The 14,304-nt window shown below is 32.6% G+C and overlaps 3 protein-coding genes across 3 annotated transcripts; 1 reads left to right on the forward strand and 2 right to left on the reverse strand.

The window, feature by feature from the left end:
- On the reverse strand, positions 1 to 1,324 carry LOC132051154 (uncharacterized). Its single transcript, XM_059442446.1, has 2 exons — positions 1,181 to 1,324; positions 1 to 448 (listed from the first exon to the last, which is right to left on the reverse strand). Exons 1-2 carry the CDS (start codon positions 1,263 to 1,265, stop codon positions 300 to 302), a joined length of 234 nt encoding a protein of 77 aa, XP_059298429.1. The 5' UTR covers positions 1,266 to 1,324; the 3' UTR covers positions 1 to 299.
- A 5,536-nt stretch (positions 1,325 to 6,860) lies between these two features.
- LOC132050859 (cold and drought-regulated protein CORA-like) lies at positions 6,861 to 8,894 on the reverse strand. The gene is made up of 2 exons (XM_059442231.1): positions 8,743 to 8,894; positions 6,861 to 7,363 (listed from the first exon to the last, which is right to left on the reverse strand). Exons 1-2 carry the CDS (start codon positions 8,855 to 8,857, stop codon positions 7,122 to 7,124), a joined length of 357 nt encoding a protein of 118 aa, XP_059298214.1. The 5' UTR covers positions 8,858 to 8,894; the 3' UTR covers positions 6,861 to 7,121.
- A 3,238-nt stretch (positions 8,895 to 12,132) lies between these two features.
- On the forward strand, positions 12,133 to 13,585 carry LOC132060738 (uncharacterized). Its single transcript, XM_059453688.1, has 4 exons — positions 12,133 to 12,831; positions 12,938 to 13,132; positions 13,224 to 13,293; positions 13,578 to 13,585. The coding sequence occupies exons 1-4, from the start codon at positions 12,133 to 12,135 to the stop codon at positions 13,583 to 13,585; spliced, it is 972 nt and encodes a 323-aa protein (XP_059309671.1).
- Positions 13,586 to 14,304: the final 719 nt, after the last annotated feature.

Below are 14,304 nucleotides of genomic sequence, written 5' to 3' on the forward strand. Positions count from 1 at the left end.
AAGTTCTCATATTTATTTATATAAAGAAACAGGACATGACCATCCATCCATAGTAGTAAGTGAATGGAGATTTATGATACATTTATTCATGCAACAACAAAACTATTACTAAACACAAAGTATAAATACATAAATAGCCACCACAGATATTCTTCATTTATAGTATTTAGTTAGTTGCGAGGCCATCCACCATACCAACCACCTCTAGCATATCTTCCCCCATAACCACCACCAGGATAAAAACCACCATATCCTCCTCTTGGATAGCCTCCGTAATATCCACGGTCGCCACCCGGGTATCAACCATATCCGTCATATCCGCCACCAGGGTATCCACGATATCCGCCATATCCTCCTATGGGGAATCCTCCAAGCCTTCCTTCTCTAAATCCTGGAAGTTCGTATCCTATAAATTTGGGGTCATTCGTTGTCTTGGACGATGCCTTTGCTGCATGCACCAATTATAATCATGCATATGCATGCTAGCTAGCTTGCAAGCTAATATACCACCAGATTCTTGATAGTTTATTTTTTTAATAATAATAATACAAAGTAAGAGAGTCAGGCCTTACCGTACTAGACAGACCTTACTTTCAGCATGCATGTTGAAAATAAGAACTAGGTATAGTGCGCATTCTATGATGATATTACATGTGCTACGTATATAGTGCGGTGTAATAAAAACAAGTAAGAAAGTGGAGTTTTTGAATTCGCTTGGTTATTATTGTGATGCTTTTATTCTTCTTAGATTGTCTACCAGTGGTTGAGAGCAGAAATAAATGCAAAATAAACGAAGCATAATTGCCGCCTTTGAACCCACTTTTTCCGGCTAAAGATTAATAATACTCCCTCCTAATAAAAAAGAGTGTCTATTTGATCATTTACACATCTTTTAAGAAAATATTAACTCCTAAACAAAAATACTTAATTTGATTAAATTGCCCTTAATTAAATATGTATTGGGATTTGATCACATAGCACTTAATAAGGACAAATTTGGAAAGATAAGGTTAATTCTTTCTTGATTTAATTAGTGAATACTCTTTTTTATCCAAGAAAAAAAGGCGCAGCTAAGTAAACACTCTTTTTTATCCGGAGGGAGTATTGTCTTAGTGTTATAATAAGAGCAAGTAATCTGAGGTTAAAGTTAAGATATATAGTTGTGAGAAAAGAAGCTTACAGTCAGCCAACTCCCTAGCTGCAACCTCTGATGTTATCACAAGTAAAATTGCCAAAACAATTAGCATAAATGCCTTTGATCCCATTTTTTACCTTGCTTGAAACTATATACAATAACTACTACTTCCTTGAGTTTTGATAATTGTATGAGGATGAGGAAACTAACGAACACACTTTGCTTCTATTTATAGCATTGATTAAGCCAATCAATTGGGCCAGGTCGGCCCCGAACCCGGTAAGAGGATGGGCTGGGCTGGGCTAGTGGAAAAAATTAGGAGGCTAGGCCGGACATGCCATGTAGCCCGGTATCCCGGCCCACCAACGGGCTCGGGTTCTGGCCCACCCGGGCATGGCCCGGCCCACTTTGAATTAATTTTTTTAAAAAATAAAATAAAATATAAATAGGCAGTTTTTGAAAAATGATTAAATATATATGACAGCATTAATTAATGCATATCAAATATTTACTTCCATAACAGATTATAGTATATGAGAATCAGTCCTATATTAGATCCATGCTTTCCATTTTCTTGCTTATTTTTAGGGATAGTTCTACAATTTTGGAAGTTAATTAAATAAGTCACTCAAATTAGCTATTTTATAGGGAGATGATTCCAACTTTAACTGTTAAACTCCCTTTATTGTCTTAATTACTATGCAACTAAAGCTTAATAGTATTCAATTAATCATTATTTATACCTGAAATTTTTTTAGAGGTATTCTATTTACTAATGTATTACAATATACATGGTATAATTTAATTATATTATATTTTATTAAGGTATAATATTATATATACATACTATAATTCATTTTTAGAGGCACACTGATGTACTTTATATATGGTATAATTTAACATAGATTATAATGGTATAATGTTATATATACCTGGTATAATATTATTTTTTAGAAATACTACGTATATTGATTTAACCTTTTGTGACGTTTTGATTGGACAATGTTTTTTAGTTGAAAAAATACCATGTATTTTTGTGATTGAGATATTATCAAAAACTCCAAAAATGACTTGTATATCTTGTTTGGATATGTATAACTTTGTGTATATCTTGTAGATGTTGTTTGTATAGCTATGTATATCTTGTATATGTTGATTGTATATTCGAGTATATCTTGTATACATTGTTGGAATGAAGATTCCCAACGGCTATTTAAGCAAGAATAACCGTTGGGCAAATGGCCAAACCCCAAAAATGACTTCTTTTTAAAAAAAATTTAATTCATTTAAATATAAGTGTCAAATATTATAAAAAGTTGAGAGTGCGATGCAAGACTACGTCGATAATTTAAAATAAAATTTCAAATTTAAATTGATAACATTGCAAATTCCAAACATACAAACTCGAACGACTTGCTTTGCAAAATCAAATCAAAACAAACAAACTAACATTGCAAAATGAAAACATACAAACTTGAAATTTGAAACATGAAACTTGAAACTTGAAAGTTGAGTCTTGAAACTTGAACCTTGAAAGCTCAAAATTCAAATTCTAACGAAGAGTTGCATATGCATTTGGGTGTTTCTGACCCAAGTGACGGACCAAAGTATCGACCGATCCATATCCCGGTCCGGACCTATAGTTGATAATTCGTAGACAAATTCAGCCATTTGTCACTACGATTTGAAAGAAAAAATTCAACTGAAATTTTGGTGGGCGAAGTTTGAAAAATTGCATTAGCATAGTACGTACCGGACAAGTTATTAATTAAGTTGGCAGATTGATAGATTGTTAATTAGACTCGACTTTTCTGATTTTACCCTGTAATTATATACCGTATGATTTTCTGGAACTAGCGGTCCATCCCTGAACTATCAGAGTTGTGATACTAGCTAATAGCTATATCAAATTATCAATAATCACCATAATTAACTAGCCTAATTAGGCTAGTTAAGCTGATACAAAATTTTCTAATTACCAGCCCCATTAATTAATCCCTCTATATAGAGGGATAATTAACGGTATGTACAAAAGCTCTTTGACTGCATCTAGAATATTAATTAGGACATGTTCATTTTTTATTATCTGGTTGCAAAGTAGTTAGGTGTCATTTGGTTCAAAGACAAGTTATGCTGGGATTAGTTATATGGAGATTATTAGTTACACTGGGATTAGTTATCATGGCATTGTTTTTATTGACTGTTTGATTTGTTGTATTAAAAATAACATGCAATGTATAATTCCTAAGAAGAACTTGTTTATTTAAAAAGTTAATTACCCTCCATCTTATTTATAGTAAAAAAGAGGTTTGAGGGACTTTAGGGGTATTTTTGTTATTTTCAATGTTTTGTCCGGGGATAACTAATCCTAGGACTATTATTCCACCATCTAACATAAATAACTTATCGCAAAGACTATTTCTAATCCTGATATAACTTATCTCAGAATTAGTAATTAAACAAGGAATAAGGCAATTTATTTGAGGACTATTTATATTTGTTCAACCTACCAAACGACCCCTTAGAGTTTAGTTTGCTTTGAACCTTTTTCCAGGAATAGTTGAACGTATGATTGTCCTTTTACTGAGGAGTAATCTTAGGAGATTAGTTTCTTTAGCATGTATTTAAATTTTAGAGTTAAGACCAAGTTTCTCATTTAATAAAAGCATGATCCTCTTTTCATCTAAATCTTGAGTCTATATATCGTATAAGAAGTCAACTCGCACGAAATGTCAAAGATTGTCTCGTCGCGCGTTGACCAAGGCCCTATACTCATTTAACCTAGCCTTATTCACTATTTTAGAGTACAAATTTTGTGTTTTAATGAAAAAAAAAAACAAAAAATATATTTCTTTTAATCTAGTTTTTTTTAGTTAATTATCTTTTAAATTTTTCCTTAGTGTAATGATTTATTCTTATTTTTTGATTTAGAGTAGTTGATTAATATTTTATCTTGATGTGTTTATTTAATCAAAAGAAAAAGAAAATAGAATCAATAATAGCCCACCACATAGCAAAATTCTCCCCTATCCATACCCGTGACATATTCTATTTTGGGGAAAATAATATCCAAAGATATTTTGGGAAGATTAAGCTAAAAGTAGCACATCATAAATAGAAGCTTAGACTTAATTTTCTAATCTAGATTGACACCTACACATAATACTCAGCCGCACTCCATTTTTTTTTTTCTGGCATCTCACAATTCATATACGCACGCATCAGCGTAACAAAAGAAAAAAAAAATCGTCATCATCTACCATCTAACACGAAAACCACCTGATTAACCATCATCCAAACACAAAAAATCCACCGGAAACGGCCCTATCTCGATACTTTCAACACATCCCAAAACCCCAAGTTGAATCGTCCTAAAACAACATGGAAATACTTTGAAGATACCCGACAGCGACAAATCTAAACAGAGGGGTTTGAGGTTTCTGTCCCAGTTTTCAGTTTGGGTTGCGGGTTGCCGTCGAGGTTTTGGATTCCGGTCAGCGTCGTTGTCAACTTTTTCCAGAACTAACAAAGTTGATTCAATTTGAGGTCCATTTCTAATTCCTTCACTTTGATATTATCATTTTTGTATATTTTCTTGAATGGATTTGTGTCGTTTATCATGAATATGTTTGGTTGGTGTTAATTTGATGAGAATATGCACTTTGCTTTCGATCTCATTCTGCTCACATCTCAGTGAATTGGTTTTTGGAATTAATGCACTTTTTTTTTTTTTCTTTTCTTTTTTTGTCATTAAAACCCAAGTGGGTACTTAGAGATTAGAAGGTTGACCATTCAAAAAATCATATTTTTCAGGGCTTCGTATGATGTGTTATTCGTTTTTTTAATACGTGCTATACGCAATTTAAAGTTTAGGCAAAATTGGCTAATCTTTGGGTTTGGTAGGCAAAATTTTAGGTTCAGATATTTGCGTGTGGACCGTGTGAATTTACTAGGATTGGTATTTTGATTCTAAGTGGGGCCAGTGATTGATCTTGCGAATTTAATGGGTTGCGAATGACTTGAAAACCCCTTGTCAAAAGAGTGAACATTAATAATTAATCAGTACTAATAATAAGTCTCGAATTTTAGAGATAAATAATTGCCTTTAACGCTAGATGAACTTTAGGCACGTTTCAAGACGTTTGTTTCGATTAAGAATGCGGTTACGCATCTTATTTCGAAACATTTTTTAAACAACTCAAGGATGCGGTTACGCACCTTGGCCGAACTCGTTTTAATAATTAATTTTGTTTCGAGTAAGAATGCAGTTATGCATCTTATTTTGAGACGCTTAAACAACCCAAGGATGCAGTTACGCACCTTGGCCAATATCGTTTTAATAATTAATCTTGTTTCGATCGAGAATGCGGTTACGCATCTTATGTTGAGATGCTTAAAAGATCCAGAATGCGGTTACGCATCCGGGTTAAGTCTAATAAAAGTTCAACCATAAAAAGTACGAGCAAATCAAGGCTCGAGAATATAATTTATCCAAAAATAGATTAAGCTAAGTATAAGTCGATAAAGCGACCGTGCTAAAACCACGGGGCTCGGGAAATGCCTAACACCTTCTCCCCGATCAATAGAATTTCTTACCCGATCTTCTGTTTTCGCGGACCATAATTTAAGAGTCATTTTCTTTTGATTAGGGATTCATAAGGTGACTTGGAACACCAAAACTCAATTCCAGGTGGCGACTTCAAATAAATAATCCCTATTCAAAACCGTCACTTCAAATGGAAAAACCCTTTAATAAATAAACCGTTTCTTTCGAGGCATGTAAAAAAAAAGGTGTGACATCTTTGGCGACTCTGTAAATAAATAATTTCTATTCAAAACCGTCACTTCAAATGGAAAAACCCTTTAATAAATAAACCGTTTCTTTTGGGGCATACAAAAAAAAAGGGGGTGTGACACTATTTGTTGCAATTTTAGTGAATTTTTATACATAAATTTATATTTTGCGCTAAAAGTACTGGGTTGAGATGAACCTCATGCCCGCAGCCTATATTATTATTATTTTGGAATTTTCCTTGTTATCTCTTTAAGTGATATTTTGCTCAAGCTATTTAATTCTAAACTTTGTTATATATTTCATAATGCGTCTTTATATCTTTGTACCAATCCGTAGCATGGTTTAGAATGAAAAATGACATTTGTCATACTCGTTAGCATGCTTTAAAGTATTAAACTTAGAATTGAAATTTTCAGGAGTGCTAAATTAAGAGTGAAAATCTCAATAGAAAAGGAGGAGAGATTGGATTATGTTTTGCAGATTAGATTATGACATGTTATTTGCTATATCTTGACCCAACCCATTTAGACCCAATTTGCGGAGTTGGGTCATGAGTTATTTAAGCCCGTTTCCATCCGCACAAGATAGACCTGACCTGCCATTTGCCAATTACACATAGTCAAATTATTAACGATGAATCTACATATAGTAATGAAAACTTTTGCAAGAATTTTTATAGTTGTTGTGAAAAATTGATTTGACAAAGGAAGTATCTCACCAAACAATGTTTAAAATTAGAATATTCAGTTCAACAAAATTCATTCTTTGGTTTAAGTTATATATAAATAAAATTGCGTCAAACCGTTCGATATGTACAATATGAAAAGAATATCATATAAATTAGAAAGAGCAAGACATTTTGATTGTTGTGATATATCATACTGAACTGCGTAACAATCTCATATAAGAATTTAAATTATTACTATAAAGTAAACTTTTAATTACTTAATTATATAATATTTCAACAATAATTACATTCAAATATATTTAAGAACGGAACAAACAAATGAAAAGATAACATTTGACCATCCATCCACAATGAAGCTAAGTGAATGGAGGATACATTTATTCAAATTCCCAACAACAAAACTATTAGTACTTACTACTAAAACACACAATACATATATACTTATTACTTAGGAATTAGTTGTGAGGCTTAGCTTGAGTGACTTTATCCATGGCTTCACCTTTTTAGTAACAACACCTATAGCAACCATTACCATAGTAATTCCTTTGACAACAACCATAGGGGCAGTATCCACCTCCACGTCCGCGACCACCACCAGGATATCCTCCATAACCTCCACGACCGCGACCACCGCCAGGGTATCCTCCATATCCACCCCCCGGGTACCCTCCTCCGGGATATCCTTCATATCCTCCTCCAGGATATTTAGCATCAGTTACCTCATTTTTCTTTTCGGATTTCTTTGCTGCAACCAAAATCAAACATGTGCATGTTACGTAAAAAGTCACTATTAACTTTTTTGTTTATAGATTAGTCTAGTGTTCAAGGATACAATAACAATAATAAGTATGCATCAATCTCAATATAATGGGGATCGGCTATATATGAATCGGCATTGTCGTTTCATATCGCTCTATTTAAGCTTATTTGAGTCCAATATTACATTAAAAAAATAAAAAGTACTAGAGATTTGATCTCTATTTTTTCTAGTGGCGTATAATACATCTCTAACTTGATTAAAAGTCTCTTATAAAAAAACATTATACCTTAATTAAAGATACTAACATGATTAAAATATTAAAATTAATCCAACTAATTGTTATTTATATATAGGCAATTCTCTTATATTATACCTTACTTTTTGCCAGAGGTGCATATATTCCAAGAGATTGTAGGTCTGGTAAACAATAGAAGTCAGTACATAAGCAGGCGATATGTCAAAAAGACGAACGATTAAGTAGGTGTTTCGATATGAATTGAGGGATATTTAAAGAAAAGTAGCATTTGAAGTTACGTTGAAAAGGGGTATTTGAAAGTTGAAGTTGTGTTTGGACATGTATTATTTCACTTGAAAAAATGTTAAAGCTTTGTGGGGGAATTTGTTTTTACTTTGAAAAACCTTTTTTCAAGTTTGGAGTGAAATTTTGACACAATATATAACTGAACAGATTTTTGATTAAAAAAATATTGTAGAAAAGCAAAAAAAAAAAAAAAAAAAGTATGTCCAAACGGGTCTTAAGACTCTTCAGTTTGAGCATCAATTTAATTAAGACATTAAAAAAAATGTCGCGGACACACACACAAAATTAAAGAGTGGCTAATTTAATTAATATTTTAATGCATGGTAGAGCATATTTTAACTCGCGTCGCCTTGCATAAGAGCAAACGCGCCCCGTTACCTTCCCTATGCATAATAGTAGATCGCTACTAAAAAATTATTATTTTTTCACTGATTTCTCATTGAAAAATTTTCAGTGGTAGTTTCCCACTGAATATGCGTGGGAAAAACCTAAATAGTAGAGTTTTTACGGTAAAAAAGTAGAAAGTTTTCCACGTTTGATAGGAACTTGTTTTAACTAGCGCTTTTCCGTGAGATTGTTCGGAACGGGAATGAGGTGAGAAAATCATGTTTTATAGCACAAATTTCCCACTGAATGTCCGTGGAAAAACCCTCTTTTTCTAGTAGTGGATATAATACTAGATATATGAACTTATTTACCTCACTACACTCATGGATTGATTAAAATGGCAATTCAGGTTCTTGAAATGTTCAAAAACTTATAGTTGGCTAGATTATGTTATTTTTTTCACTTTATGTGATGAACATAAAAGAAAAAAGCTTACTGTTTTCCACAGTATTGGTGGAGCTCTCAGCCAACTCCCTAGCAGCAACCTCTGAGGTCACAATTGCAAAAATAGCCAAAGCAAGGCTTAGAAGTATAAAAGCCTTTAGTCCCATATTTTTCTTACTTGATAATTAGCTTACTATCTATTAAAGTTGTATTAATTAAGAATGAAGAAACTAATGAATGTTTTGCCTCTATTTATTGCATGATCCAAACATTAACAAGGCAAAGATTTGAAGATTGCAACTAATAGACTGTTGGACCAGTTATTAAGTTGGCAGGTGGATAGATTGGGCTAATTAATGTAGTACACCAGGACTACCCCCCCCCCCCCCTTTTTTTTTTTTTTTTGATAACTATTGCATTTTTAATGGACAATGCATTTATGGTTGAACGAACATATATTATGCTCTTTGTTTTATGCTATGTGGATATTTTTCCGAAAATAGTCAATCTTTTTCTTTCTATTTTTGTTTTCATAGTGAAGCCTTTAAGGTGGGAGAGAGAAACTTATTGTTTTATATAAATGTAATATGTTAGTGTTGAGTTGAGTTGAGTTATATAATATCTCATCATCGAGGGTTGTGGTGGAAACTGAAACAGACAGAATATTCCTCTACTATACTAATTAGACATCTCGGATTCGAATGATGCTATATATATACTATATGAAAATTATATCTAGGAAGCTACCCTTTTAATAGGCCTTAGGCAGTTGAGGCTCTAATACAATGTCTCAAATTGTGCTTACAAAGACACAAAAACGTATAAAGAGTTTAATCTTTATAGGAGAGGGAGGAAATTGAATCCAAGATGTTTCTATGAAAATAAAAATAGAAAGACTTCTTTCTGAAAATAAAGCCATTGCTTAAGTTCTTTCTTTTCAACTTTGCGTGGCGAGATGGCTATATACATAGGTAAATCTAGAATCTGTATGTTATGTGCTCTAAATTCTATATTAACGATTTCAAATGCTAATAATTAGATTCTAAATTTAAAGTTTATACATATTTAATGAATTTCACAACACAAATACAAAATTTAGGACAAATCTATTGAAATTCGGCCGACTTCATAAGTTGTCTAGTGCCGCCCCAAGCTACATATTAGTATTATTTTCTAAAGGAAGAGTAAATTAAAGTAAAAAAAAAGAAAAAAAAATTATATCTTGACATAAATATACACGCAATAAACTAATGTTGCTTGTTTTCATGACAGGATTGATAAAACTTGAAGGCCGCAGTCTACAGAATTTGTTGGGAATTTGGATATTAATTGTACATTTAGTTTAGATCCATCATTTTTCCACGTATTACAGCATTAACATCTTGCAATTTCAATTATGTCAAGTAGCCCATTTGGTGATAGGGAAAAAGAACTTTACTTGATCAAATATTTGAATAACCTAAATGAAGTACTCCCTCCTTCGTAATTAAATTGTCTTATTTTCCTTTTTAGTATATCCCAAAAAGAGTGTCTCGATCTTTCTATATTTAGTAAATTTTCCAATGGCAACATTCTATACATGGAAAGTTTAAGACCACTAGATTTAAAGGACTACCCATATCTTTAATTTAAGACCAGGAGATTCATAAAAATTTCTTTATTTCTTAAACTCCGTGCCTGATCAAACTAAGACACTTAAATTGGGACGGGAGAGCAGTAATTTTAATTAATCAATTATTCCCATCATTAACTCCTTCCATTTATTTATAATTTTCTTCCTTTTGTCACATCTAGTATTAGGGGTGTACAAAGTAAACCGACAAACTGCACCAAACCGATAAACCGAGTCAAACCGAGAAAAAAACCCGACTAGTGGTTTGGTTTGACTTGGTTTGGTGTTGAAAAAAAAAACCCGACCATAATTGGTTTTAACTAAAAAAAGTCAAACCGAACCAAACCAACCCGACATTACATGTATTCAATTTTTATAATATTTTATACATAAAAATATTTATTTGTAATGTAATTTATAAATATTTCTTAAATTTTTTCGTAGTTTTTTAATCTATTATCATATTATTCAAGCTTGAACTTAGAATTTGGATATCAATAAGTTTTATATCCTATGGATGTTAGGAACTCAAATAAAGTGCAAATCAAAACCAACTCAACACTAATGCTAACAAAAGAAATTCAATTTATAACTAGGAATGACAATAATGTTGGATATCTATTCTTTAGTTTTGCATAATTGATTTAGAGAGTGAAAATACATAACTTAAGTTTTTTTCTTTTGTCATGTAATTAATACTTATTAGCCGTACTTATTTTAGCATGACTTAATATTTTTAGATTATGGTCATTTTCTTTATGGCTTGTTAATTAGCAATATTTATTTTAACCGATTTTATTAGCTTTTGTTGAATATTTTAATACAATGTCATTACTCTTCTCACATTTTGTGTGTTTTCTTAAGAAACACCTTAATTATATAGTTGTATCTTACTAGAACTAAAGAAATATTTGAAGTAAAAGTTATATATTTTTTATCAAGACTATAGCGGAAAAAACCCGAAAACCCCGAGAAAATCGAATAACCCGAGAAAACCCAAGGTTGAAAAACCCGAATTATATTGGTTTGATTTGGTGTGTAAATTTAAAAACCCGACGCAATTGGTTTGGTTTGGTGTTTAAAAAATCCGAACCAACCCAGTCCATATACACCCCTACCTAGTATTGTACATGTTAAACTATTTGAAATTGATAAAAATCACTTCTTTTTTAAAAAAATATACGTATTAGACATTGACCATTCCCCAATTCATAAGACGAGAGACAAATTTAGAACATCATGAAAAATATAGCACCTCCGACTCGGCCAAATTTGGTTAGGCTAGGCCGCATGTTATTTTGTTGGAATTTCATCTTCCACAAACTCAGATTTACAGAGAACATTTGAAACAAAAGAGAAAAGAAAAGGTCTTGCTCAATGTCTTGCTCAATGATTTCAAAGATCCACTGTTTTTGGTACACAAAACACGCGGCAAGATGAAGTGGGCAAAAGGGACACCTGTCAACATACAAAAAATAGGGATTAGAAATTAGACATAAATTAATTTTAGTTTTGCATTTATTTTAGTCATATTGTATAGGGAATAATATTGTACAGGTGGCAAAGTTTGATAGGTTAGCTTGTACAAGTTTGTTAGAGTAGATTCCTTTTGATGTGTATATATACGTGCACTGTGCATAATGAAAACAGAGAGAAAATTTCCAAATCTGCTTTATTTTATTGTTTCATTTCCAGCATGGTATCAGAGCAGGGATAAACATCCTGCTAATTTTCAGATCTTCTCTTCACTGTTTTGTTCACAGTTTCATTATTTTTTTTCTTTCTCGAATTTTAAATTTCTGCTAAAACTCTTTTGATTCTTATTCCATCATGAGTGATGAATCAACTGAGGTAGCTAAGGTGGCTGAATCCAAGTTAATGGATTCCAGTCACCTCTATTATCTTCATTCATCAGATTTCCCTGGTATGAATCTGGTGAATTTCACTTTTGATGGCAAAGGGTATGGAGGCTGGCGTAGGTCAGTTCTCATTGCTTTATCAGCCAAAAATAAAATAGGTTTTATAGATGGCACATGTAAAGAACTTGCTATTGATTCCACAGATCACAAATTGTGGAGTAGGTGTAATGACATGGTGTTGTCTTGGCTCTTAAATTCACTTTCAAAAGAAATTTCTGATAGTGTCATATACTCAAAAACTGCCAAAGCTTTATGGACAGACCTTGAAGAAAGGTTTGGTCAATCAAATGGGGCTAAATTATACCATCTCCAAAAGGAACTAAGTGATTTAGTTCAGGGATCTAATGATATAGCAACATATTTTACCAAGTTGAAGAAACTTTGGGATGAACTAGACACTCTTAATGCTGACATAAACTGTGGATGTAATTGTAGCTGTGGAGGAAAGGATAAACTGACCAAATCTATACAAGATGAGAGACTTATGCATTTTCTGATGGGTCTAAATGATTCATATGCATCAGTTAGAGGAAATATGTTGATTATCTCACCTCTCCCTAATGTGAATGTGGCCTATTCTATCTTAATTCAAGATGAAAAACAAAGGGAGGTTTATGTAAATCAACAACACCCTAGTGAATCATCCTCCTTTTTGGCAATAAACCAACACAAATATACACCCTATGCCTATTCAAAAAATTTCTAACTATGATCAGTATAACCAGAAACATGGAAACTATGAGCAAAAAGGGAAAGGGAAGTTTGATACAAGAAAGAACAACCTGATTTGCTCACATTGCAAGAAACCTGGTCATAGTATAGACAAGTGTTATAGGATTGTGGGCTTCCCTGCAGATTTTAAATTCACAAAGACAAGGAGAAATCAGACTTTGGCACATAGTAATGCAAAGGTTTGTTGAAGAGAAACACAATGACTATGCAGGGAACAATCAACAATTTTCACAGGAGCAGTTCAGTCAATTGGTTCATCTTTTGCAACAGGTTAAAGTTAGCCAATCAGGTCCTACAAGTTCATATGCAGAAGTTGTTGCCAACAGTGTAGTGTGCTCTGGTATAACTAATCCTTTACACCATATCCTAGCTTGTTTTGCTCATATTAAATTCAATTCCTGGATCATTGACTCAGGGGCAACCCAACATATGGCTTTTGACACCTCAATCTTTTTTAATCTAACTCCTTTTCTTACACCTTTAAGTGTTAATCTACCAAATTCACAAAAGGTAATAGTCACTCACAAGGGGAGTATCAAAGTTTTACCAGATCTTATTCTAGAAAATGTGCTTTTAGTTCCTGATTTTAATTATAATCTTCTGTCTGTTAACATACTTTGTCAGCAATATAAATGTCATCTAATGTTCTCTTCCACAAATTGTGTCTTTCAGGCCCCTTCCATGAAGAGGCCTCAGGTTCTTGGTGAATGTCATGGAGGTCTCTATCTACTCAAATCTGCCAGCACTAAGTCCAGCCATCAACAACATAGTCTTCTTAGTTTTCCAAGTTTCAAGAAAAATGATGTTGTTCCTACTTTTAATTCTGTTATTCCAGTTCCTAAGAAAGATGTTAGTTTATCTTTTTCCAATTCAGTAGTAGCTAAGCAAGTTGATGTAACTCTGTGGCACAAAAGATTGGGCCACTTACCCTATTCATCAATGAAAAATATCAAGTCAGTTTCTGCTTTTATTCATTGTCATTCTGAACTTCCTTGTAATATTTGTCCTTTAGCAAGACAAGCAAGATTACCTTTTAAATTAAGTTCTAGTAAAACCAAATCCATTTTTGAACTCATTCACATTGACACATGGGGACCCTATAAAACAGCTACTTATGATGGATTTAAGTACTTCTTGACCATTGTAGATGATTATAGTAGAGGAACTTGGACCTATTTATTGACTATCAAAAGCAATGCTTTCTTCATTCTTAAAGCCTTCCTCAAAATGGTAGAAAGACAGTTCAAAACTCAAGTTAAAATTATTAGGTCTGATAATGCCTTAGAATTAGGAAGCAGTCATAGCACTTCTGAATTTTTTAAAACTCAAGGGATTTTACATCAGACTTCAT

This window comes from Lycium ferocissimum, chromosome 1 (genome assembly GCF_029784015.1).
Source record: "Lycium ferocissimum isolate CSIRO_LF1 chromosome 1, AGI_CSIRO_Lferr_CH_V1, whole genome shotgun sequence".
Classification (NCBI taxonomy): domain Eukaryota; kingdom Viridiplantae; phylum Streptophyta; class Magnoliopsida; order Solanales; family Solanaceae; genus Lycium; species Lycium ferocissimum.

Excerpts from the sequence above, each read along its gene's own strand:
- LOC132051154 (XM_059442446.1), bottom strand. The coding sequence starts at position 1,265 with ATGGGATCAAAGGCATTTATGCTAATTGTTTTGGCAATTTTACTTGTG. Across the intron at positions 449-1,180 it reads AGCTAGGGAGTTGGCTGACT|CAAAGGCATCGTCCAAGACA; the intron begins GTAAGCTTCTTT and ends TGGTGCATGCAG.
- LOC132050859 (XM_059442231.1), bottom strand. The coding sequence starts at position 8,857 with ATGGGACTAAAGGCTTTTATACTTCTAAGCCTTGCTTTGGCTATTTTT. Across the intron at positions 7,364-8,742 it reads CACCAATACTGTGGAAAACA|CAAAGAAATCCGAAAAGAAA; the intron begins GTAAGCTTTTTT and ends TTTTGGTTGCAG.
- LOC132060738 (XM_059453688.1), top strand. The coding sequence starts at position 12,133 with ATGAGTGATGAATCAACTGAGGTAGCTAAGGTGGCTGAATCCAAGTTA. Across the intron at positions 12,832-12,937 it reads AAGATGAAAAACAAAGGGAG|TATAACCAGAAACATGGAAA; the intron begins GTTTATGTAAAT and ends AACTATGATCAG. Across the intron at positions 13,133-13,223 it reads TGGCACATAGTAATGCAAAG|GTTAAAGTTAGCCAATCAGG; the intron begins GTTTGTTGAAGA and ends CTTTTGCAACAG.